Consider the following 26,258-nt stretch of genomic DNA (forward strand, 5'->3'; position numbering starts at 1 on the left):
TGGTTATTTTCTGAGGTTTCAGCACATGACCAGTAGAAGTAGCTGTTGAATATCAGCTATAACATATGTATTTAAGTATATATTACATTTGCTTTCACGTAAACCTATATTTATCATTATCAGTATCATATACTAAAAAGACTTAAAATTACACACACACACACACAGAGAGATATCTGTAACACTTAACCAAACTTAGATGTGGAGTATAATTTTGTTTCTAATATTACCAGAAAGGATTAATTTCTAAAATACCATAATTATGAAGTAGATTAAGAAACAAAATTGAAGCAGCCCTTTAAAATGTATCTTGAGATAAAGATGCTTGTGTTTCTCTTTTTTATTTATTAATTTTATTATTATTATACTTTAAGTTTTAGGGTACATGTGCACAATGTGCAGGTTTGTTACATATGTATACATGTGCCATGTTGGTGTGCTGCACCCATTAACTCGTCATTAAGCATTAGGTATATCTCCTAATAAAGATGCTTGTGTTTCTCTTTATAAGGAACAGAAACAATTGTAAGTGAGCACCTCTGTTTTTCCCTAACAGAATAACTCTCAGTTAATAAGCTGGGGAGTCCAGGAAAGAGACCAAAAGAGGTTCAAATACAAGCTCTATTACTTTATACATTTAAAAGGTATGGGCTGGGTGCAGCGGCTCACCCCTGTAATCTCAGCATTTTCGGAGGCTGAGGCAGGATGGTCACTTGAGCCCAGGAGTTCAAGATCAGCCTGAGCAACATAGAAAGAACTCATCACTACCAAAAAATTAAAAAAATTAGTCTGACACGGTGGCGTGTGCCTGTGGTCCCAGTTGCTCAGGCTGCTGAGGTGGGAGGATTAAGCCCAGGAAGTTGAGGCTGCAGTGAGCCATGATTGTGCCACTGTACTCCAGCTTGGGCGACTGAGACACTGTCTCAAAAAAAAGAGGTAGGAAGTGCCTCTTAATGTTACTTAATTTTGCTTCATCTTCCTTGTCTGCAAAATGGGAATTTATAATACATACATTTCAGGGTGCTGTGAACAATTTATAACAATAAATGTAGAGTATCTAGCACGGTGTCAGTTTATAGTTAGTGTTCAATAAATGATAGCAGTTTACTAGCAACAAAGTGATATGGTTTTCTTAGTGGTGATAGGCTACTGCTTAGGTTAAACAACTTATTACCAATGCCTTTAAAAACCTTGTATTTCCTTTATACAGTTTGCATATTCCTTGCTATCATTTGTTGCTAATTCTTTGATCAACATGATCTATTCTGACAACAGCAAATGCTTACATATAAAACAGCTCAAACAAGACAATGAAAGAACACATGGAATCACAATTTACCTGTCATAAAGTTTATCATAGTTTTCCTTTAAAAGTTCCCGTTCCTTTTCTAAATCATTAATTCTATCCTGCAGCTAAAATGAAAATAAAATTACATATTAAGTAAATGTTATATAAAACCACTTGGGGGTAAAAAAAAAAAACATAAAAAAACTCTATATGAGAGGAGGTTAACATGTTTTAACCTCGATTGCTAAATGGTAGCTGCTAACCAGACCACTTATATTGTCTGCATTTAATTCAGCATTGATTCTTTCCAAGTTGTTAGATAAACGTGAAATTAATATTCCTGTTTTAATTTAGTAGAAACGTATGCACTGCTTTATGCAATATGTGCCAGAAGTCATTAAAGAATATGTTAAGAGCTTGCTATGTCCCGGGAAACATAGTATTTTTTACTTTTCACCATGATAACTTCTGTAATTATATTCATTTTGTATTAATTTACAATTAGCCCATAAAAAATTAAAAGGATTAACTTTTTTTTGGTTCATGGTTCAAATTGTTGTTAATCACAATTTACTCTGAAGATACAATTTCTCACATTATCTAAAATTTATAAATAGCTACTAGCACATTTTGCGAATAAATGAATAAACAAATAAAGTTACATACTGTTTTAGCCCATGAATAGTATTTTCAGAAATAAATGGAGTAATAATTACATCCCTCTGACTAAAATGTAGATTTCTGTACTCTAGTATGTATTTTTAAGTTTTATTCATAAGTATATTTTGCAGTCACAACTTTTCCCTGTGGATCAGACTACTCTTAAACTTTATTTCCATTTTCAAAATTCTCTTTTGATGCTAGTATGAGACGGTAAAAGATTCTCCCAAGATCAGAACAGAATGCAGGCATCTTATTTCACTTCCATTCTCCTTGGGAACAAACTTAACAGGCTACAGAAAATACTACGATAATAGGAAGATGAGTTTTCAAACAACTTCCTAAAAAAAATTAAGTAATTTCACAAAATTACTGATATTGCAGAATACAACAGCCATCTCCTCAGAAACAGATAAAGTCCTGTTATTTTGTTTTAGTATCTCAAATGAGTAATAAGCTGTTATGGTTGAGAAAGTTAAGTTCCACAGGTAATCTGGCATCAGTTTCAAAATGTTGGTTTCATTTTACTCAAGGATCTTTAATCCTTTGGGTAAACAGTGGATCTTGCCATATTTGCAAGTACAGTTAAACACTGATTTGCCATTCATATATTAACTACTATATTTTGCTGTGCTCAAAACACCATGTATATAACTTATAATTTTAAATAAGTAAAATTTTGAAATGTCTCTATTTTACTTTTTCAAAACAGTTACCAAGAAGTTGTAATGCAACAGATGGCTAAACTCTTTGGGAGCTTACCTCTTCTATTCTTCTTTCAGAAAACTTCATAGAATGTAATTGTTTCTCAAGACTGCAGCATTTTAAACGCTGCTCTTTAAGTTGCATGTTTAAGTCATCCCCATTTGCCATCAAAGCATCGTGGCTGATTCTGAGAGTTCTTTGCTTCTAAAAGATAAAAAGAACATCTTTTAAACATTATTTTTGGTTATGACTAATCATTGGACTAAATGATTACAATTCTATAAATGAATTTACTCCTGAAGTTCGCCTTATACAGATTATTTTTTACCTAACAAATGATGTATATGTGCTACTTATCCGTAGGAGACACTGAACATGTGTGTGACATGAGGAAGAAAATACAGGGTTAACTTAGCATAGAGTCACATATTTTATTTCCTCCTAGTTTTTGACTTATTGATGGTGACCAGCAAGTAAATTCGTTTTAACAATAACTTTTTTTCTTTTTGCTGTGGTTACATTGGTTGGACATGCTGTCTAAAAATGCTGTAGCATGGGTCAAAAATGCTGACCACAGATATTTGAACTGAAGGGATTCGCTGCCACATCGTATAAATAGCCCTGAATGGTTAGCTTTTAATTTGCATACAATTAAGTTAACATTTCCAATTTAGTAAAATAGTTATGAACTTTTCTTAATTTTTAAAAAACGGTCTATTTATGACCATGCTGTAAATTCAATTTTATATACTTTAATGTCACATAGTTTTTTTTAAATAAAAAAGGTAATCACATTAAAGTCTTTTCATAGAGACCATATAACCATAACATGCAATGCCTCACCTGCTAACTAAAATCTCTCAAGTCTTACTGAAGTTTTTCTTCACTCATTTAAATGAAACATGGCTACTGAGCCATTCAGGTCAATTTTCGTTAATCTTCAGCCATCTTCTTCTAGGCTCCACACTTCACTGAGGCTGTTGGGCTTAACCTCTCAATTTTTTTACCCTATGTCAACTTCCAAAAGAGCTGACTGTACTACAGCAGACACCTGTTACTGTTGGTATTTAAACTAATACCTGGGTTCACTGTTAAATAGAAATCAAAATTGTCAAAGTGATGAGAATGTAAAATCATTTTTCAATTCCTTTCTTAATTCTTAATCTTAGAAATGGCTTTCAACCATAGGGATTTTTAAATTTTCCTTCTTCTAACATCTGTAGATAGCACTATCATTCTCACTCTCTAATCAGTCTCCTCTTTTACAAACTCTCATATTTATGCAGAAGTAATTACCACTTGGCATTTAAAGAGGTTCCTACAGGATGGAAAACAAAATCCCCAGAGCATGGCTGAAAAATATTTAACTATTGAATTCAACAGTGAATTTAGGCTTCAGATGACCCTTTGCTTTGCATCATTCTACTGCTCTCCTTGTCTCGGGACTTCAAAGAAAGTATTACTTCACATAAATTCTGTTCAACTGGAATGCCTTGGAGTTCATTAATTCCAGAACCTATGTTAATTATGCAGTGCCAACAAATAGAAGCCCTCGGATGGCATATTCCTGTGGGGTTATAGTCCTTGTTAAAACAACCATAGGCATAAAGAATCCCAAGTATTGTCAACCTGAAAGGTTAAGGTTTAAAGTAAATACACTGATAGTTGACATTAAGAGTAATCAAGTATTTTCAGGTAATGGTAGTGACCAAGAAAGAAAAAAAATTCAAATCAAAGAAACTTTTAATGGAACATGATTACTGACCTATTCATTACTTTGGTCTATTGCCAATAATTTTATAAATGCTTCAAATTGAAGATATATGCAAATATAGCAAAACTTCAGTGCTATGTGTCCATAATAAATTCAGATAAAAGGAGTTAAAAATAAATTTCCTTGGTAGAAGATGATTTATAATAAATATGGTTATTATTTTAAGATGACACAGATATTTATAAAAAGTCCAAGCAGTTAATTATTTCTTTAGTGCTGGAGTTATAAATAATAAACAATATATTAAGGGAAATGATACACATTTGTGAATACAAAAAACAATCTTTAAAAATTACGTTTAGTGTTATGATCATTCTATGTTTAAAAAAACAACTCGAATACTACTTTTGAATCCTTTGCAGCTCTGTAACATCGTAATAAAATAAATTATCACTGTACCTCTTGAAGCTGAATAAATTTTCCTTCCATTGCTGAAAGAGCATTGCTTTTCTCCACTAGCTGTTTATGAAGCTTAATCATTTCTACATTGTCCCGAATATTTGACCTTCAGAGTTGTGTTTAAGAAAAAGAAAGAAGTAAAAAATGCAAGTTAGAAGAAAGAAAATCTACGGTGGAATCACAATTTTTCAATTAATGTTACATAGAAAATATTTATATACTTGTACATCAGTCAATGAGGTTTTTGGATTATTATAAATGCAGGACAGATTAATTATTTAAAACAAACCAATAATCATTCCTGAACTTTCATAACCTCAAACTCACAAAGTTTGAAGGGAGCCCCCCAAAGTTCATGACTATGTTACCTCTACAGTTGATAACATGGATTTACAATCATTTTATAGCATCCTGAAAGATGGCACAAAAACACAATAGTTTTTAGTATAGCAATGGTACCATTACCGAACTTCACACTTATTTTAAGGAGGACTATCACGCTACTTTTCCCTAAATGAAAAATATGCAATACAGCCATTCATCTTTCTACAACTCTCTCGATGCAAATGGCATCATAAGATCACCATTTATTGGAGTTTCCTCTTGGAGTTTTAAACTTTTCAAAATATTTGCAAAAAAAGTAACTTGGCATTTTATACTAATAATGCCCAAAGCTGGCATTTAAATATGTTGCAGATGTGCCTTTAGCTGTAAGAGATCATTTGATGTCCACAGGGTATATAGAAACCTTATATGTTACAATACTATTTTGTATTTTTCCCACTGAGATTAAAGCAAACGCAGAATTTAACAGGAAGATCTTGTTAAAGGTTAATCATAGATCTAAATGAGTACCTGTTTTCAAAAGGCATTTATTTTCTTGACGGAGAAAAGTTCCTTAATTTAAAACATTTTATATTAAAAAATATTTTGTTAATTTTGAAGCTACATTTCAGAGCTCACTTTTAGGAAAAATATATGTAAAAAATTTAAAATCAGAGAGTTCAATATTTAAAGTAAGAGATTTTACTTTTAAAACTTATCTAGCGTACACATATTGGAAAAATTGTCATAATGCCCTACTGGAACCAGAAAATGGACTACAAAGCTCACACATCTGTAAACCAGCTGAGGACTTGAAATACTTAATTTTCCTCTTTGATATTTGAAAGTTCATTGTATTTTGGCATTGGACAGTTAGTTGTCCTCACACAGAAGATAAACAAGCCCATGAATCCGAATTTTGCCCAGGGTACAGTCTTAACACAATGTTAAAATAATTATATGTCTAAAACATGTTATCTAGTAGTTCTGAGCACATATTCAACAATATACTCACTATTATTCACTCAGTATTACCTTTAGTCACTAAAAATACATATATATATAATAAAAAGAGAAAAATACATCTTAAAGTCTAAAGAAAATATTCTTTTCTTTCATATTTAGAAGCCAAAATATAATTTACTTATTTGCCCCAGAATTACTTGGTTTGACCACTCAGCAGTGAATGACATTTATTGATATGTAAGGACAGAATGTGATTCAAATAATTAAAAATCTTTTCATATATTTCCAGTTGTCTCTGATATTTTATTTTTGTTTTAAAGTATGATAATTTTTTTTTTTTGAGATGGAGTCTCACTCTGTCACCCAGGCTGGAGTGGTAGTGGTGCAATCTCGGCTCACTGCAACCTCCGCCTCCTGGTTTCAAGTGATTCTCCTGCCTCAGCCTCCTGAGTAGCAGGGACTACAGGTACCTGCCACCACGCCCATCTGGTTTTTTGTATTTTTAGTAGAGACGGGGTTTCACTATGTTAGACAGGATGGTTTCCATCTCCTGACCTCATAATCCACCCGCCTCGGCCTCCCAAAGTGCTGGGATTACAGGCGTGAGCCACTGTGATTGGCCACAGTATGTTGATACTTTTAAGAAGATTCAGATATATTTGAATAATAACCATTAATTACAGTAACAGAATTAAATCTCTATAATCCATTTGGGCACATAGGGTGATAGAAATAACAGCTTTTAATTTTAAATTTTTTTGTAAGGCAAAAACCAGTACGCATATGTCAAAAACTTCAGTGGTTTAATTGGTGGGTGCTTTCCCGAATATTTTCCTAAACTCCTTGGAGTTTAAACTTTTCAAAATACTGCCAAAAACAGTGACAGGGCATTTTAATCTGGTAATGCCCAACAGGTGGGCATAAATACAACTTACCACATAGTATTTAGACAACAGCAGTAATGTACTTTAAACAATACCTTAAGTAACAATGTGGTATAATAATGTACTTCAAATAAAAAGTCAGTTTGCTACAGAGTACACCTTTCCTGGGACAATGCTAAACTTGTAAGTCTTTAATAATTACTTTTATGTATCAGTTTTAGGGGCTTCATTATTATGACTTTATTTTTTTTTCATGTAACAATGAGAAGAAGAGGATAATCTGTTAAACTAGAAGTGCTAGGTCAGTGATAACATAAAAGTTCAAATCAGCAATGTGATAAATGTGGTCTAGCCTTTAAGAAGATGTGCAATAAAAATTACCTCAAACCCAACAATCAACTTAACATTTTTACATAGATGAAATATGGTACAAGAATAATGGGAGGAAGTAAGAGAGAAAGAGGGAGGGAGATGTCACAAAAAGATGACAAGAAATGTGAGAAGGATGTTGTAGGCAAGATAGAGCGAGGGTGCATAGCTAGGTGACCAATCCTAGACCTTTGTGCTTGCGGAGCAAGGCCTCAGGTTGGTCTTTGAAGAATAGACTTAGGGCTAATTTTATGAGTAATATTTTAAGTGACCTCCACACAGGATTTTTTTGCCCTCTTCTACACACTATGACAGGAATACCAAATCTTCAGGATGATGACATTCTAACAGAAAGAATAATGCATGGTAAAAACATTCAGACATTCAGATGAACTCTGACAGTCATGTACCAAATCATACATGCTGCATTACACATGGTGAAATGATCTGCAAACAGACATCAAGTATACTAATTAAGTGCTTTGTAAAAATAAATTTCTCAAAATTTTCATCAAAGATTTTGAAAAAGTCAGGAATGATTAAGTTGGAAAATGCAGTTTCTTTTCTCTTTCCTTTTTTTTTTTTTTAAAAAAAAAACATGATTTAAAATTATGATCAAATCTTATAAAACTATGAGAAGAGTTGCTGGCCCATCTCTAGATTAAAAACAAACTGAAATAAATTAGATTTCATGTCCAAAAAAAAGTAATCCAGCTCAACAACCTGTGTGCCAAGTTTCTCTCATATAATTTGAAACAGTCAAGCAATAAACTCTGAAAAAGGAATTTCTAATGGAAGCCTTGGAAAACACTTGACTCCAGCTTTGCTACTGGGTGCCATAATAAATCCAGAAACCTAAAACCTCAGATACACTGGAGAAGTAAAAACTTTCAGCAGAGCTATGTAATGTATAGTCTAATATGAAAGCTTAAGAAGCAAAAATCTTTGCTCCAGCGAAAGTTTCATATACTTTATTCCCCAGGCATTCAACTCCCCTCCCCCACCCTTTGCCAACATTTCATTCCTTGCCACCATATTATGAAAGCTAAAAAAACTTCTTGAATTTTTGAGATAAAAATGTTATAGTATTTAATGTCATTTAGAAGAGAAGGCTTTAAAACACAGAAGCTAGGCTATGAGATTCTGGGAAGTAGTTAGGTCAAATATTCATGAGATAGAATGGAGAGACTGTTTTGAGTAATAGTTACAGGCTGACCAAATTTTGGGCATAAGGTTGAAAACAACCTTAGGGTTAAAAAAAGCGCTCTAGAGATTTTCTTTTCAAACAGTGGCAGACATTCTGTAGCTGTATTGTTGAAGGAAATGTAGGTCATTCATAGTTTTTATTACGGATACACAGATAACAATCACCAGTAAGGCTACCCCCTATGACTAGGGCTACAGAAGGCTGCTAGTAAACTGAATAGAATAAGCCTCACTAAAATAGCTGAGGAAAGTCTATTTGAAAGATAACGATTTCGCTCAAAATTGCTACTTAACTTCATAGGTGAAAACAGTGCTCTCTGATTTAAGATTGCTCAAAGGAAAAAAACTCTCTGTGTATGTTTATTTGCCTCTGAATCATTACTTTCCTGTGGTGTTGGGTCAAACTATAAATCAGAACTCAGTATTTTCTTACTCTTACCACCCACAGGAATGGACAGGACAGTTTTATCAGCTCTCTACATGCATAAAATCACACTCAGTGGAAGGGCACTCCCAAAGGCTGGTTGGGGACAGGAAGAACTCAAATCCTGGCTCATCTTCTTATAGGGACCATTTTTACGGTCAAGTTTAATGGATTCCAACTTGAGATTTACAGTAAAAGAAATGGGAATCTGATTTTTTTTTTTCCTTTTTTTTTTTAGACAGAGTCTCACTCTGTCATCAAGGCTGGAGTGCAGTGTCGCGATCTCGGCTCACTGCACCCTCTGCCTCCTGGTTCAAGTAATTCTCCTGCCTCAGCCTCCAGAGTAGCTGGGACTACAGGCATGTGCCACCACACCTGGCAGGAACCTTACAGTCAATATTTCAGAAAGCCCAATAAGAAACATAGATTTACTGGCAATGAAGTTGCAAAACTGAACGAATGGTTTTGTGTTGTTTTCATTTTTTGATAGAATTGTGCCAATCCAGTGTCATAACGCAGGTTATTTAACAATTAGCAGAAGGAGTGATTGGCATGATACAGGTCTCTTTGATGAATACACACAGCTAATTTAGTAGGCCAAATCTTTCTGAACACAAGGTCCCTAGAGAGAAAAATAGCTGTTGTTTAAAGGCAGGAAACCATTTACCCATTTCAAACTAATCATTTTACAGTTTAGGTGGCTAACTGAGGCTCACAGAAGTAAAGAATTTGGCCAGAGACCTTAAGTAATGGAGATAACACTCAAATCTCGCTCTAAGAGTTAAATTCTTCCCACTCTTCAAAGTTAAATTCTTCCCACTCTTCTAAGTTTTTTCCTCTAAGATCTTCCTAAGTTGTAACTTTCCCTCCACTATCATGCATACACTCATATATTAGTAACTATTATCCGTGACAATTTCTGTGGCAGGAGGGTATGTTAAGTCACTATCAAGGAAATATCTTAATGTTAATAATAAAAACATGAGGATAAAAGAAATGGTATTACAGTGTGAAAATTTTCATTGGGTGAATTCTAAGCTGTTCAAAATAACAGTCAGAGCATGGTGAATATATTTTTAAAAATGACAGATCACTCCCCTGTGTAGTAAGGTCTGCATGGCTATCCCTGGTCCCAGTTACTCTTCCATCAGAGAACCAGATGTGCCCTTTAAATTAGGGGGTTGGGCAAAAAGGCAAATCCAAACTGAGCGACATTCTGCATACAACTGTCAATGGGCTATAAAAGTGTGGGGGACCATTCGAGAATAAAGGATATTTAGATGACATAATAACTAAAGGCAACAACACATGACCCTGGACTGGATCCTAGATCAAAACAAAATAAAACAAAAACAGCTATTACAAAAAGACCAAGCTGCAAAAGACATTATTGGGACAACTGGGAAAATGTGGATATTGACTGTGTATTAGATGCTGTGGCTGTATCATTCATTGTTAAGTGTTCTGAATGTGATAGCTGTATTGTGGTTATGTAGGAGGATGTCCTTCTTCCTAGAAGATACTTACTTGTAACTGTACAGAGGGTGAAGTGATGTATGCACCTAATGGGAGTAAGGAAGGGAGAGATGTGAAGAGAAGGGAAGTGAGGAATGAGTGAGGAGAGGAGAGAGAGGGAGAGGGAGAAGGAGAAATAGGAAGAGGAGATGAGAGATGTTGAGAGAAGAAAAGGGGCTGAGTGAAAGAAGGCTTAAGGAAGAGCAGGCCGAGTGCAAAAACAGGCTTGTTGTACCATTCAAAAAATATGCTAAGGGGTGAAAGGTTATGTGAGTGCTCATTCAACTGTTCTTTCCACTTTTCTGAAGGTTTGCAATTTCTCACAATGAAAAGTTGGGAACAACTTAGAGTGCTAGAAAGTAATCTTGTATCTGGGCAGAGGGGAAAGAGTGAGCCCTTAAAGCCAAGCTGTTTCTTATAATGCATGGCGCAAGAGGCCTCTCTGTTGCGAGATTTGACAGTTGGCTGTCCGTCAAAGGGAAGAAGGCAAGTCAGAGTGTCTGAAATACTTATGGGTTAAATTTCCTCCACTGGGACATTATGGCAGTTACATGATTTCTAATTAAGAAGGTAAACACCCTAACAATTATTTAAAAAAAAACACTTAGTACAAACTAGTTACACATTTGTAAGAGTATAAATATTTTTGGAGTTGAAAAAGGTCAATAAATGGTAAAATCATTCTGATTTTAATGTTCATGTACATGTGTTCACTGGTTACTGCTTTGAATTTAATTTAAGATGGCCTTTTTAATAAGCAGAAAATGTGCATTTTTATATTGTTTAAATTTAATATGGATTTTTCTTCAAAACAACACAGACATTCAGGCTACTTGTAAATGATACAAGATTTTTTGCTAATGAGGCATTATGTAGAACATATGCAAAAATCACAACTCAAGTCTTCCAAAATAGACCACAACAACAGGAAAAAACATGATTTTAATAAAAAAGAGCAGCACTGGGCTTTGACTTCAAAGCAATTAAGGGCTTTGGATAACCAAAAGTTTATGTCAAGCTGATGCCAAACCAAACTGGTCTATTAAACACATACTATGAAGGTTTCTGTAATATTCTATGAAAAGGCCCTTTGCCATAAATATCAAGCACTGCCACTCTGAAGATTACAACTACGTTAGGTTCATGTTTGAGAACAAGGAGTCCAACATCCAGATCAGACTTCTAGAATTTCAAATCTGAAATAATGTATCCGTGAAAGAAAAGTTTAAATATGTTTCCCATTTTGTGATTTCTCTCTACAGTAAATTATACCAAGTTTTACATTCTCTCTAACATTTTTTTCAACAGTTTTCCATTAGTCTCAAAAAAATTGCTGTTACATATAAAATTATGAGCTATGTGTAAACATTTAAAAAAGGCATTGAAGATTCTTATTTTAAGCTATTTCCTCAGTTTCAACAACTGTATTTCAAGCAACAATATGCTATTCACTATAGGTATCTTTCCTTCTAAGCAAATAACATGTAGATTTTCAATTTTATAAAATCAGTGAGGTAGGGTACACACTGATTTATTTCTCTGGTCTCTGCAATAAAAGTTTCTTTGCCTGTAATACTCATTTTGTCTCTGCTTTTAATTCTTGATGTGACAAAAATAGACTGCTACAGAGTAAATAATATAGCCCCCTAAGGAGGGACTTACCTCTTCTATGTGTGTGTGTGTTAGTGTCTCTTGTTGGTAATATTTATAGTAGGAAAGTATGTATCCTTGTCTATCACTCTATTTCTTCTGTCATTCTAGTTTTAGGATTGAAGGACTTTTGGATTTCCCTTTCAGTTAACACTAACTCCTAAATGATCACATCCCTTTGGAAAAGGGAATGGCCAACACAGTGTCCACCTTACACTATAGGAACTTGAGAAATGTAACAGGGAAAGCAATCCTTGATAACCCTGTAGTCAGTGGTTCAGTAAAGGTGGGGACTGCCCCAAGCTTGAGCTTGGTCCCTGTGTGAATTTTTATATTCAGGCAATGTCTTAAACATGGCTGTTGGCATTTACTAAGATCACCATATTCAGTGTTGAGGTCTGGTCCTTTAGCACTGCTTCTCACAAGGAACCATTCTTGGTTTTTAAAGTAGGCCAAATCTAAATCTTCTTCCTACAGAAATATGAATAAATCGTAGGTATTCAAGCTTATCCTTTAGCCAGAGTTCAAGTAATATCTCCTAACTTAAATATGATTCTCAAAAATATTCAGGTTTCTTTTGTCTTGCACTTAGAAGGGTATATAATGTCACTAAACATATAGGATTTCTCATATAATTTAATTTTACACATAGTTTTTTAGGAATAGAATTTTTAGAGGTAACACTAATCTAATAAATCTATGAAATATAAAGCTTTTTATACATTTTTAGTCCACTTTTTTTAACAAGTCTGATATCAAGCATCCTTTCTTAGCTTCTTCATATATTACCACATAAGTTTAATTTGTTGAAAGATGAATAAACTCTGAATCTGAAATGAAAAGCTAGAAAATCTTACTTGGTTTTTCTAATAAGAACCTAGGCAAGTGGGCTTCATCCCTGGGACGCAAGGCTGGTTCAACATATGCAAATCAATAAACGTAATCCAGCATATAAACAGAAACAACAACAAAAACCACATGATTATCTCAATAGATGCAGAAAAGGCCTTTGACAAAATTCAACAACACTTCATGCTAAAAACTCTCAATAAATTAGGTATTGATGGGACGTATCTCAAAATAATAAGAGCTATCTATGACAAACCCACAGTCAATATCATACTGAATGGGCAAAAGCTGGAAGCATTCCCTTTGAAAACTGGCACAAGACAGGGATGCCCTCTCTCACCACGCCCATTCAACATAGTGTTGGAAGTTCTGGCCAGGACAATCAGGCAGGAGAAGGAAATAAAGGGTATTCAATTAGGAAAAGAGGAAGTCAAATTGTCCCTGTTTGCAGATGACATGATTGTATATCTAGAAAACCCCATCGTCTCAGCCCAAAATCTCCTTAAGCTGATAGGCAACTCCAGCAAAGTCTCAGGATACAAAATCGATGTGCAAAAATCACAAGCATTCTTATACACCAATAACAGACTAACAGAGAGCCAAATCATGAGTGAACTCCCATTCACAATTGCTTCAAAGAGAATAAAATACCTAGGAATCCAACTTATAAGGGATGTGAAGGACCTCTTCAAGGAGAACTACAAACCACTGCTCAATGAAATAAAAGAGGATACAAACAAATGGAAGAACATTCCATGCTCATGGGTAGGAAGAATCAATACTGTGAAAATGGCCATACTGCCCAAAGTCATTTATAGATTCAATGCCATCCCCATCAAGCTACCAATGACTTTCTTCACAGAATTGGAAAAAACTACTTTAAAGTTCATATGGAACCACAAAAGAGCCCGCATTGCCAAGTCAATCCTAAGCCAAAAGAACAAAGCTGGAGGCATCATGCTACCTGACTTCAAACTATACTACAAGGCTACAGTAACCAAAACAGCATGGTACTGGTACCAAAACAGACATATAGATCAATGGAACAGAACAGAGCCCTCAGAAATAATGCCGCATATCTACAACTATCTGATCTTTGACAAACCTGACAAAAACAAGCAATGGGGAAAGGATTCCCTATTTAATAAATGGTGCTGGGAAAACTGGCTAGCCATATGTAGAAGGCTGAAACTGGATCCCTTCCTTACACCTTATACAAAAATTAATTCAAGATGGATTAGAGACTTAAATGTTAGACCTAAAACCATAAAAACCCTAGAAGAAAACCTAGGCAATACCATTTACGACATAGGCATGGGCAAGGACTTCATGTCTAAAACACCAAAAGCAATGGCAACAAAAGCCAAAATTGACAAATGGGATCTAATTAAACTAAAGAGCTTCTGCACAGCAAAAGAAACTACCATCAGAGTGAACAGGCAACCTACAGAATGGGAGAAAATTTTTGCAATCTACTCATCTGACAAACGGCTAATATCCAGAATCTACAATGAACTCAAACAAATTTAGAAGAAAAAAACCAACAACTCCATCAAAAAGTGGGCGAAGGATATGAAGAGACACTTCTCAAAAGAAGACATTTATGCAGCCAAAAGACACATGAAAAAATGCTCATCATCACTGGCCATCAGAGAAATGCAAATCAAAACCACAATGAGATACCATCTCACACCAGTCAGAATGGCGATCATTAAAAAGTCAGGAAACAACAGGTGCTGGAGAGAATGTGGAGAAATAGGAACACTTTTACACTGTTGGTGGGACTGGAAACTAGTTCAACCATTGTGGAAGTCAGTGTGGCGATTCTTCAGGGATCTAGAACCAGAAATACCATTTGACCCAGCCAACCCATTACTGGGTATATACCCAAAGGATTATAAAACATGCTGCTATAAAGACACATGCACACGTATGTTTATTGCGGCACTATTCACAATAGCAAAGACTTGGAACCAACCCAAATGTCCAACAATGATAGACTGGATTAACAAAATGTGTCACATATACACCATGGAATACGATGCAGCCATAAAAATGATGAGTTCATGTCCTTTGTAGGGACATGGATGAAGCTGGAAACCATCATTCTCAGCAAACTATCGCAAGGACAAAAAACCAAACACTACATGTTCTCACTCATAGGTGGGAATTGAACAATGAGAACACATGGACACAGGAAGGGGAACATCACACACTGGGGCGTGTTGTGGGGTGGGAGGAGGGGGGAGGGATAGCATTAGGAGATATACCTAATGCTAAAAGACGAGTTAATGGGTACAGCACACCAACATGGCACATGTATACATATGTAACTAACCTGCACGTTGTGCACATGTACCCTAAAACTTAAATTATAATAATAATAAAATTAAAAAAAAAGAAAACTTAGGTGATATCATTCAGGATATAGGCATGGGCAAAGATTTCACAACGAAGATGCCAAAAGCAATTGCAGCAAAAGCAAAATTGACAAATGAGATCTAATTAAACTAAAGAGTTTCTGCACAGCAGAAGAAACTATGAACAGAGTAAACAGACAACCTACAGAATAGGAGAAAATTTCTGCAATCTATCCATCTGACAAAGATCTAATATCCAGCATCTAGAAGGAACTTAAACAAATTTACAAGAAAAAAAAAGCCAAACAACCCCATTACGAAGTGGGCAAAGGACATGAACAGACACTTCTCAAAAGAGGACATAATGTGGCCAAAAAAAAAAAACATAAAAAAAAAAAGCTCAACATCACTGATCATTAGAGAAATGCAAGCCAAAACCACAATGAGGTACCATCTCACACCAGTCAGACTGGTGAGTCAAAAAACAACAGATGCTGGTAAGGTTATGGAGAAACAGGAACACTTTTACACTGTTGGTGGGAGTGTAATTTGGTTCAACCATTGTGTAAGACTGTGTGGCGATTCCGCAAAGACCTATAGGCAGAAATACCATTCGACGAGGAAATCCCATTACTGGGTATATACCCAAAGGAATATAAATCGTTCTATTATAAAGACACATGCACACGTATGTTCATTGCAGTACCAGTCACAATAGCAAAGATATGAAATTGACCTAAATGCCCATCAATGATAGGCTAGATAAAGAGAATGGAATACTATGCAGCCATAAAAAAGAATAAGATCTTGGCCTTTGCAGGGACATGGATGGAGCCAGAGGCCATTATCCTTCACAAGCTAATGCAGAAACAGGAAACCAAACACTGCATGTTCTCACTTTAAGTGAGAGCTAAATGATGAGAACACATGGACACATAGGGTAGGGGGAACAACACACACTGGGGCCTGTCAGAGGGTGAAGGGTGGGAGGAGGGAAATCATCAGGAAGAATAGCTAGTGGACGCTGGGCTTAATATCTGGGTGACGGGATTATCTGTGCAGCAAACCACCATGGCACACGTTTACCTATGTAACAAACCTGCACATCCTGTACATGTACCCCTGAACTTAAAAGTTGGAAATTATAAAAAAAAAAGTTTTTTAATGTCATAGACGAAAAGGCAGCAAGGAGACTATCTACAGGTCCAACTGTAATCTTATCACAGCCAACAGATTGCAGTCCAAACTTGGAATATTAGGGATCTTTTTGGGATTACAAACGTGTACCATATTATGGAATTTACTATCTTTTAAGGTTGAAAAAAGTAATGCTGGACTTACGTATAAGATATGCCAATAGCTGAGTTCTTGTCACCCATACTTCTCTCAGTAGTTATAATCAAATGGTATCAGAACTTCCTGCAATCTTGGCAAATGGGGTAAATGAACAGAGAAAACAAGATGAGGGTGATTTCCACCCATCGGAAGCTGCTTAAAAGCACAGCAGGTTAGGGAAAGCTGTCTTTAGACTAGAGTTCTTGACAGCAGTTAGTAGATCGAGCATAGGCTTATATGAAGAATGTTAAGTAAAAACATGATTTTTAAATAGACTAGGTAAATTTATTCTTTTATGGCACATGATAAAGTATTTTAAACTAATTTTGACCTTATCAAAGTGATATTTCTGTTTTAACATACCTTTGATCTGTAGCTTGCTGTTCTCGAAGCTGAAGAAGAGATAACTCAATTTCATTTTCTTTTCTCCTCAACTGAGTTTTCAGGATCTCAGCCAAGTGCTCTAACTCCTCTATCTGGCCTCTTTGTGACTGAATAACGTTTTCTCTGAAATAAAGAGCCTTTGTAAGAACTTGTAGTTTGAGGAAAAGTTTTCAGTAGTTAAGATCAGTGCAAAGAAACTTCTTCATGAAAAAGAGCAAGCAGAAGTTAAAAAATTTAGTTTAAGTGCCTCTGCACACAGTGAAATAGTAGCAGATTAAATGTGATGATTTGGAAATACATATGGAACAATGCAAGATACTGCTTTTCAAAGATAATGTCCTAGGCAATGGATTGGACTTTGGTTTGATTCAATTGAGTAAGTATTTATTGTGGAGTACACCTACTATGTATGCCACAATCTGGTCTTCAGAATATTTATATGCCTTTGTTCTTTCGTATGTGCACAGGTGCTTATAACACCCAAATTAACACTTCAGAGAGAGGTGGCAGGAAATTTGCCAAATATAACTCAGTGGTCTCTGGCATGCATTTTTCTCTATCATGTCTGGCAGCATCATATTGCAATGAGTCTCAGGAACTGGTATAAACGTTGGCTTTTCAGGTGATCATCAGGTAACAAGATTATGTCTAGTCTTTTATTTTCCTGCAGGCTAATCATTACTGTAACTGCTATTAAAAATGTTAAAAAAATTTGAAGACCATATTATTCTTAAGCAACTATCTTAAGTATGATACTGTGTGCCATGTTTTCTCCTCTCATGAAGTATTGTTACTTTTTGATGATCCAGGTGAAGGCTTAAAGTGGAACCTTAGCTTCATTTGTGTAACTCACAGACACTGAAACCATGAGGCTTGGATTAACTAGAAAAGTAAGCTAAATGTGGCAGAAGTAACTTTTTTGAAACCATGATATGATGAAGAATGCAGTGCCACAGAATCACACGAAAACAAAATCTGAAATCCATATGTATCTGATAACTCCAAACTTTGATGCCACTCCCCAATTCTTTATTTTTTTTTTTAACCAAGAAAAGGGCTAATTGATTCAGGATCTAAAAAAATTACCTGTGATTTTCTGGGAATAAAAATGTTGCCTCTAAATCTTACACTATTCTAACTGACTAGACTTTATGCCATTCCTATGAGGGTAAAATTATAATAAAGAAGACTATTCTATAAATCCTTCCATTGAGGCAGCTGGATAAGTTCTTCATTTTCCTTTTTCTGAGAACATGTTATATAACATCTGTTGTTACCCTACAGAACATAGCTGTATTTCAGTGGAGCAAACTGTTTACATATAGCCCAGTTTGGTTTAAAATAAAGGAAAGGGAAGGATAAAAAAAAAAAAGACATTATCAATAACCAAAGTTCTCAAATGACCACAAAAAAGAACACATACAAATTTCTTATTTCTCCTCTGGCTTCTTCAAGTAAACTGTTGCCATATTTTGTAAACATGGGATGTAGAGTTTCTGCTACATCTACATCTTGGAATTTAATACCTAAAAACAAAGTAATAAAATATGATTATAGAATTGAAGTTAGAAAAGAAGGATCTTTGATTTGCTATAATAAGGAAATTTATAATAAAATCTCTTATTAAGTATTAAGAGGTATGTGTTTTATAGTACATAGAATTAGAAATACACTGCCAAAGGAAATACGTGATCTCAGCCACCAGTAGGCATTAAATAAAACACAGCAGCAAGTATTGCTCATTTTACAAATCTACCTAGAAATCAAATTACCTAGAAATAATTTTATTCAACTTAAGATTTAGACTCCTGCAGTAATTTCTGAAATAAATCAGTCTTCTATTCAAGTTTTAACAATGTAAATAGGTTATAAAAACTTGATTTTTCCCCAGTGTTTGTGATAAGGGTTTTTTAATTTTTAAATTACTCATTCATATTCCTTGCCCTTAAATGTTTAAGTAAAAATGTTTTCTGTATTTTGATTTATTCCACCCCAATAAGAAAATCCCTATTTACAAAAAGGTACTTTGAGAATGGATCATCGCAAGAATTCCTTTAAATAAAACATTTCCCTGCTGCACTTAAAATATAATTTTTCTTATAGAAATCTGTAGAATTTTTCAAAGACAGTCCCATTGTTTAAAAAAAGGCATATTCTTAATTATGTGAGTTATTTCACATTTATAGAATAACTAAATATTAGAGTTTAAGGTAGATAAAGCATCGCAGATGACTAAGGTTTTTAAATGGAGAACAAAACAACAAATTTATTCCTTTAGAAAAGTTAATTTTTTAAAAGTGAGATTTAATTGCTCTGCATATTCTCAGTAAAGAGAAAATTTTAAAAAAAAAGAGAATTTTAACTAGAATAATGGAACTATTACTTGCTCTTTAAAAAGTAGTCAATATCTGTTGCTGTAATCCTGAAGAATAGAAAAGGCTCTGCCTAAAACATTAAAATAGTTTACTGTGTTAGAATTTGCCAATTATATTATTTTGGCAGTAATGCTAATTCTTATGCTTTTCCTACAATATCATGAAAAAATTCAACATTACTAGTGGAAATAATAAAATTACAGTCTCATGGTGTTTGCCAATGGTCTCTCTTCTTTCTCTCCTTTTAAAGATTGATACATAATATTTGTACATATCATTGGGGTACATGTGGTATTTTGATGCATGCATACAACATGTAATGATCCAATCAGGGTATTTAGGATATCCATCACCTTGATCATTTATCATCTGTGTTGGGAATATTTCAAATCTCTTCTGGATATTTTTAAATATTCAGTATGCTGTTGTTGCCTATAGACACTCTACTGTGCCATAAAACGCTAGAACTTTTTCTTATTCTATCTAACTGTATCTATGTGCCCATTAACCAACCTCCTTTCATCCTCCCCAGTGCCCCATACTCTTCCCAGCCTCTAGTAACTATCATTCTACTCTCTACCAATGGTTACATTTCAAAACCTTTGCTTTACAAAAATCTTTGTTCCATTGGTTCCTCACAGTAAGTATTATTTCCATATTACATTGATCACACATTTAGCCAGTGCTTTCCATCCTTTATCCTGACAAGGCACAAACAGAAAACAGTAGTATTTGTACAGCAGCTTGATGGTAAAGGTTGCTTGTGGCCAGAGAGGGGTTTTAGGGTTCTTAGCCAGCCATCCCAGGCTGAGATATTTTCCTGACAAGTCTGGCCTGTCTCAGCCTCAAAGGTAGTCCTGGAAACCCTGTTAAGGTGTCAGTTTTGGTAATGATGCTTCAGGTTTACTCATAAAGACAGATTAAGAAAGTATCCATCACTACTTAATGCTTTGTGTCACTTTCATGTCCTGAACTCTATCCTGAACAGTGAGAAAGGTCTGAATCACCAAGAGAGTACAAATGTAAGGAGAAATTAAAGTATGTAGTTATGTTTTTAAAAGTCTGCTGATCTGTGGCTCTTAATTTCGCTATAGGGAGAAACTTCCAGCAAACTCTCCTGTCTGAACAGCAATTTATAGCACTAGGTTAGCTTGCCATTTTAATTAACATTGACAATATTATGATTTTATCAAAGAGAAAGTCAAAACTGATTTTTCTCTTCCTAAAGACACTTAAAAGCATGAATAATACAGAAACAAAACTTTGTTTTTTTTGTGTCAAATGATCTAATAAGACTTCAGTTTAGATTTAATGTAAAATCTGGGCATTACAGACTTATTTATTTTTGAGACCGAGTCTCCTCTGTCGCTCAGGTTGGAGTGCAATGGTGCAATCTCGGCTCACTGCAGCCTCCGCCTCCCGGGTTCAAGCGATTCTCCTGCCTCAGCTTCCCGAGTAGCTGGGATTACAGGTGCGTGCCACCAAGCCCAGCTAATTTTTTGTATTTTTAGTAGAGATGGGGTTTCACTGTGTTGGCCAGGATGGTCTCGATATCCAGACCTTGTGATCCGCCCACCTTGACCTCCCAAAGTGCTGGGATTATAGACGTGAGTCACTGCGCCCAGCCTAGACTCACTTATTTTTAGAGACAGTGTCTCACTATGTCGCCAAGGCTGGACTCAAACTCCTGGGCTCAAGTAATCCTCCCACCTCAGCTTCTCGAGGACTTTAGGTGTACACCATTGTGCCTAGCTTGAACATTATTTTTATTTAGTATAAAAGATCTTGCAGACTTTAGAGTTCATCTTGCCCAGTTCCAGTTCCAGATGGCAAAACTAAGGTTCAGAGAGGGATAGGTCACTTTAAAGGTAAAATATATTATTGTGGGAGCTACCATCTCCTGATCTCTTACCTAAGCTGGATTATTATCACTCCATTTTACAGATGGGGAAAATGAGGCTGAGGTCAGTATTATCTTCCATGTAAAAAAATTAATCAGTGGCAGAATGTACTTTCTGATTTATAATTCATTATGCTTACTTTAGTTGTATTCAGAGTCTACTGCCAATCTCACATAGCTAGGAGTAGCCAAGCCCTTTCATCCTGCAGCTGCCTCCTGCCTGTGTGGAGGCCTTATTGACTTCAAAGGAACTCTATCTAGGGAAAAGATAGTGTTAACATTTTGGGTTGGAGAGCAAACTACAACAAATTTTTCTCCCTTTCTGTTCATAGTGGTTTTTTTTTTTTTATTCCTCAAAGAATTGAAACTAAAGTTTTACATGCTACTTTATATCCCTAAAAATGTTTGGTCTTTATGTAAAGTATATTCTAAACAAAAACCAATTAGAGCTAAAACCTAATTTCCTTTCCTAGTAGTTGAAATTTTAAAAATGTTACTTAAGATATTTATTGAATTGTGGTTCCATTATAATAAAGTTTCTCTGTGGGTGAAGAGAATTGAAAATTTTTATTAGAAATATTTAGGTTCTATATTGACTCTTGTCTACACAATTGAATTACTTTGCAACTTGGGTACATTTTAGGTTATTAATTTTTAAAGTGAATAACGTGATTGGCCTATGATCATTTTTAGAGATGGAAGAGACCTTTATCGTCACTTGTTTCAATCCTTTTACTTTACATGTAAAGAAAACTCAGGGTCAGATTGATTAGGAGACTTGTGTAAGGTCACCAGCTAGTAAGCGGAGAAATAAGGATCCAACTTTTTAAACCCCTGGTTACATGCACATGTCATGTCATGCTACTGCCATCCAATGAGAAAGATTTCAACACTTTTGCAAATTTTCGAAAAGGTCTTTGGATGAAGAACTTAAATGTGATCATTCAATACAGTAAATGTGGTCATATGAAGCAAACTAGCTAGTTTCCCCACCTGCCTGAGTACAGTGGGTTTAACCAACCCAAACTCAGTTCAACTCATTTTACTTAGTTTCACACATCTCTTATATTAAGGTTATGTGGAATGTTTTTACTAAACAAATTTGAGACTGATCTAGTGATTCTTAAATAATCTTCATTGACAATATTATTTTATCAAAGAGAAAGTCAAAAACTATTTTTCTCTTCCTAAAGACACTTAAAAGCATGAATAACACAGAAGTAAAACTTTGTGTGTTTTTTTGTGTTAAACAATCTAATAAGATAACGTAAGCTTTGTTTTACCTTTCCTGGGGCATTCCTGTAAACCTGCATTTTCATTTGCTTTTCTCCGCCCAGTGTTAATACGAGATTGTACATTATTGTATGGAGTCTGCCTGTAACCCTGGGTTTGAAGTTGCTGTTTGGCTGAAATCAGTCTGTTTTTGAGGGCTTCGTTTTGCTTTTCAAGCTCATGAACTTTCTCTTGCAGCTGCTCAATCATTTCTTCCATTTCCACATCTCGTCCCAGCCGCTTGGGGCCGCCACCAACCCGCTCATATCTTTTCTTGTCATTAACTAGCCGTATTAACTTGGTGGCCATTCTGGGGAAATAATAAAAAGATGAAAAGGAATGTGAGAAGTCAGCATAAAATGCATTCTGTTGAAAGGAACATAATCACTGTGAAGACTTGAGTGCAGAACCTGAATAATAAATTTCAGGTTTTGATGTAACTATTACTGCCTGTGAAGAATCCTTTGATGATAATTGAAACCACTGGGCAACAATCTGCTTTATAGCACTGACAAATAACAGTTTCCTAAGGCTTATCATTTAAGGTCAGTAAAGAGAGGACACATATTTACTCCATATGTTCCTGAAATGCAATTTTTAACGCATGACCTTATATAGGAATGCTGTATGCACTTAAGTGTAGTTACAGATTGTGGATGTGGTGGGTTATATCTGCAATCCACAGTAAGTTAAAACTTTGAAAAGTGTGTTAAGACTGTGCAGCATTTAGGTAATATATTGTTTTCAGTTTCTCCAGGATTAAGACACACTATAAATATAAAAATGTTAGAATGCATAAATGTACACATATAAAGCCCAATGAAAAATTCAAAAGAAACCAAAATGCACCAATAAATGTTGCTTAGTGCTCAGGAAACACTTGTGTTTAATGGTAAAAAATAATTAGATGCAAAAGTATCATTTTAATGCTATCTTTAAATTTGGACATAAATTGTACTTCTGACATTCAGGAGTTTATACCTTTGATTCTTTTAAGTTTTGATAGAAACTGGTTAGAAAGAACAAAAGACAGAAAGGGCACATGGGGGTGATGTAATACCACACGTACGGAAAACATGCCTGACAGTGAATGGAAAAATCTTGGCAGGACAAGAAAGAAAAGGTGGCTTTGATGAGAGACACAAGTTCAAGACTTTACAAAATTGGTCGCACATCTTCAATAGCTGATTCTAGTTTATAGTGAATCTATTTTTATAAAGACCCAGACAGGAGATTGAAAATAAAAACACACTTCATTTTTCTTTAAATGGGTTTTGCTTTATTTTAGCGTGGTTATGGACAGAAGCTTTTACTTAAGGGAACAAAAGTGAAATAAAAAAATCCTTAATAGCTTTGGGATGTCATAGAACAACCTTTTTTCTGCCCTAAGCAGAGTCCGCTGTAAATGCGGTAGTAATACATGTCTATCCACACTCTGGCTACTCGGCCTACAGCATGTGGCATCAGGGAGAGCTATGCATAACATAATCAGTTAAGATTGTTTTCTCTTTCCCTTGAGGCACATCCATTAAGCATGCTTTATAAAGGATATAGGATAATAAAAACCAAGATCCAAGAGTACCACAAACACTCTAGTAAAATAATCAATGGATTAGTTCCTTTTCCACCTAATTCCGAGAATGATATATCACTGGGAAATTTGGCCAGGTATCACAGTCCAAGACGGCCACACACTCTACCTAGCCCTTTAATGAGTTTAGGGTCCTAAGCCCCACCCAATGGCCTGTGCTTTTTTATAAAAGTAAGGTTGTCATACGAATGACATTGTCAATCTAAATATCTGAATTTTCTGTTACAGAGAGACTTTCACACAGATATATAGATTACATTCAAAAGAAAGACACAGATTTAATATAAAAAGGCAGTTAACACCCAGATAAAAATAAATGACCCTAATTTTTAAGGCAGCGTATCTTTAAATTCTTCAAATGATGTTCAAATAAACTTTGTCAAGAAACATGATTGCATCTGTTTGTCTCATAATAGCCATACATTACATTTGTTGGATTTGATTATTTTATCATATTAATGAATCATACGTGATCTGGCAGAGTCTGAGTGCTTATTTAAAAAGGTAGTTTTGACTAGACGAGGTGGCTCACGGCTGTAATCCCAACACTTTGGGAGGCCAAGGCAGGCGGATCAACTGAGGTCAGGAGTTCATTTGAGACCCCGGCCAACGTGGTGAAACCCCATCTCTACTAAAACATAAAAATTAGCCAGGTGTGGTGGCAGGCGCCTGTGATCCCGGCTACTCGGGAGGCTGAGGCAGGAGAATCGCTTGAACTCGGGAGGCGGTTTGCAGTGAGCCGAGATCGTACCACTGCACTCCAGCCTGGGCAACAGAGACTTCCTCTCAAAAAATAAATAAATAATTAAAAAATTAAAACATAAAAAGGTAGTTTATAAAATCTACACTTATAGAAAATAAACTATTTCCTTTTTTTTTTTTAGACAAAGTTTCGCTCTTACTGCCCAAGCTCATTCCAATGGCACGATCTCGGCTCTCTGCAACCTCTGCCTCCAGGGTTCAAGCAATTTTCCTGCCTCAGCCTCCGAGTAGCTAGGATTACAGGCTTGCGCCACCATGCCCAGCTAATTTTTTGTTTTTTAGTAGAAACGGGGTTTCATCATGTGAGCCAGGCTGGTCTTGAACTCCTGACCTCAGGTGATCCGCCTGCCTCAGCCTCCCAAAATGCTGGGATTACAGGCGTGAGCCACTGTGCCTGGTCTATTTACTTCTTAAGGATAAATTTAAAGACAGTTCTACCCATGTATCTAGGTCACAGTGGTGTGAGATTGAGAGGCATTTAGAGCTTTTGGGTTATAGTGTTCATTGGATCATTATTCTCGTAGCTAAGTAAAATAAACTTCCAGGAGGTTAAATGGCTTGAACATACATACCATAGGCTAGTGGCAGAGAGATAACAGAATGCATACATACAACTTGATTCCTAGCTCAGTCCTTTTCCTATTAAACTACATGGCTCATTATTCAGTTGTTTTTTATTTTCTGGATACGACAAATTACTAATGAGGTCAAGGATGTGAATTCAATTCTTTTACTGACCAATTAGGCTTAGAAAGAAAAAAATTGTTAGGTGGTCATAGCAGACTACATGCCTCATTCTGACTAGCTGATGTGTGTGGGATAATGGTCAGAAAAGGAATCAGGCAAGTGAGTCGCAAATCTTGAAAACAGCTATCATCATGACTAAAACCCAACTCAAAGTAAAAGGCCTGCACATAGCAGGTCAGTGGGTTGTTAAAGTCCACAGAGTAGAAACTGAACTGGAACCACCTCCTTAGAATGGATTCTAAGCAGAAAAACCCTATTTTCATTCTTCAATGGTTGTCTCACCTTTTCTTTGAACCTAGAACATAAATATGAATACAGACCTGCTCATGATTACACATCTGAACACACTTTGTTTTTAATGCCGTCCTTTCAGAAGATAGGCACAGCATTTCTGAATAAAAAAGAATGAAAGAGTATCTACTCTTAAGAAATCATTTTTGCCAAGATTTTTTGCACATAAATCGAAAGTGACAATACTGTTTCTTCAGAAACAGTAGAGACTCTTTGAAATCAATATAG

At 35.4% G+C, this 26,258-nt stretch overlaps 1 protein-coding gene across 6 annotated transcripts in view; it reads right to left on the reverse strand.

The window, feature by feature from the left end:
* RPGRIP1L (RPGRIP1 like) overlaps positions 1–26,258 on the reverse strand; it is a 103,468-nt gene that overhangs the window by 71,168 nt on the left and 6,042 nt on the right. For 5 of the 6 annotated variants that reach the window (XM_032157356.2, XM_058440989.1, XM_058440988.1 and 2 more), the window contains 6 exons: positions 22,651–22,949; positions 18,516–18,618; positions 17,072–17,215; positions 4,827–4,932; positions 2,711–2,857; positions 1,340–1,413 (listed from right to left, as the gene is read on the reverse strand). In XM_032157356.2, coding sequence (XP_032013247.1) covers positions 1,340–1,413; positions 2,711–2,857; positions 4,827–4,932; positions 17,072–17,215; positions 18,516–18,618; positions 22,651–22,949 — 873 coding nt within the window. Of the gene's footprint in view, positions 1–1,339; positions 1,414–2,710; positions 2,858–4,826; positions 4,933–16,714; positions 16,800–17,071; positions 17,216–18,515; positions 18,619–22,650; positions 22,950–26,258 lie in introns of those variants that run through there. The other variant, XM_058440992.1, reaches the window with a different exon arrangement.

Source organism: Hylobates moloch, unplaced genomic scaffold (assembly GCF_009828535.3).
Source record: "Hylobates moloch isolate HMO894 unplaced genomic scaffold, HMol_V3 SCAFFOLD_6, whole genome shotgun sequence".
In the NCBI taxonomy this organism is placed as follows: Eukaryota; Metazoa; Chordata; class Mammalia; order Primates; family Hylobatidae; genus Hylobates; species Hylobates moloch.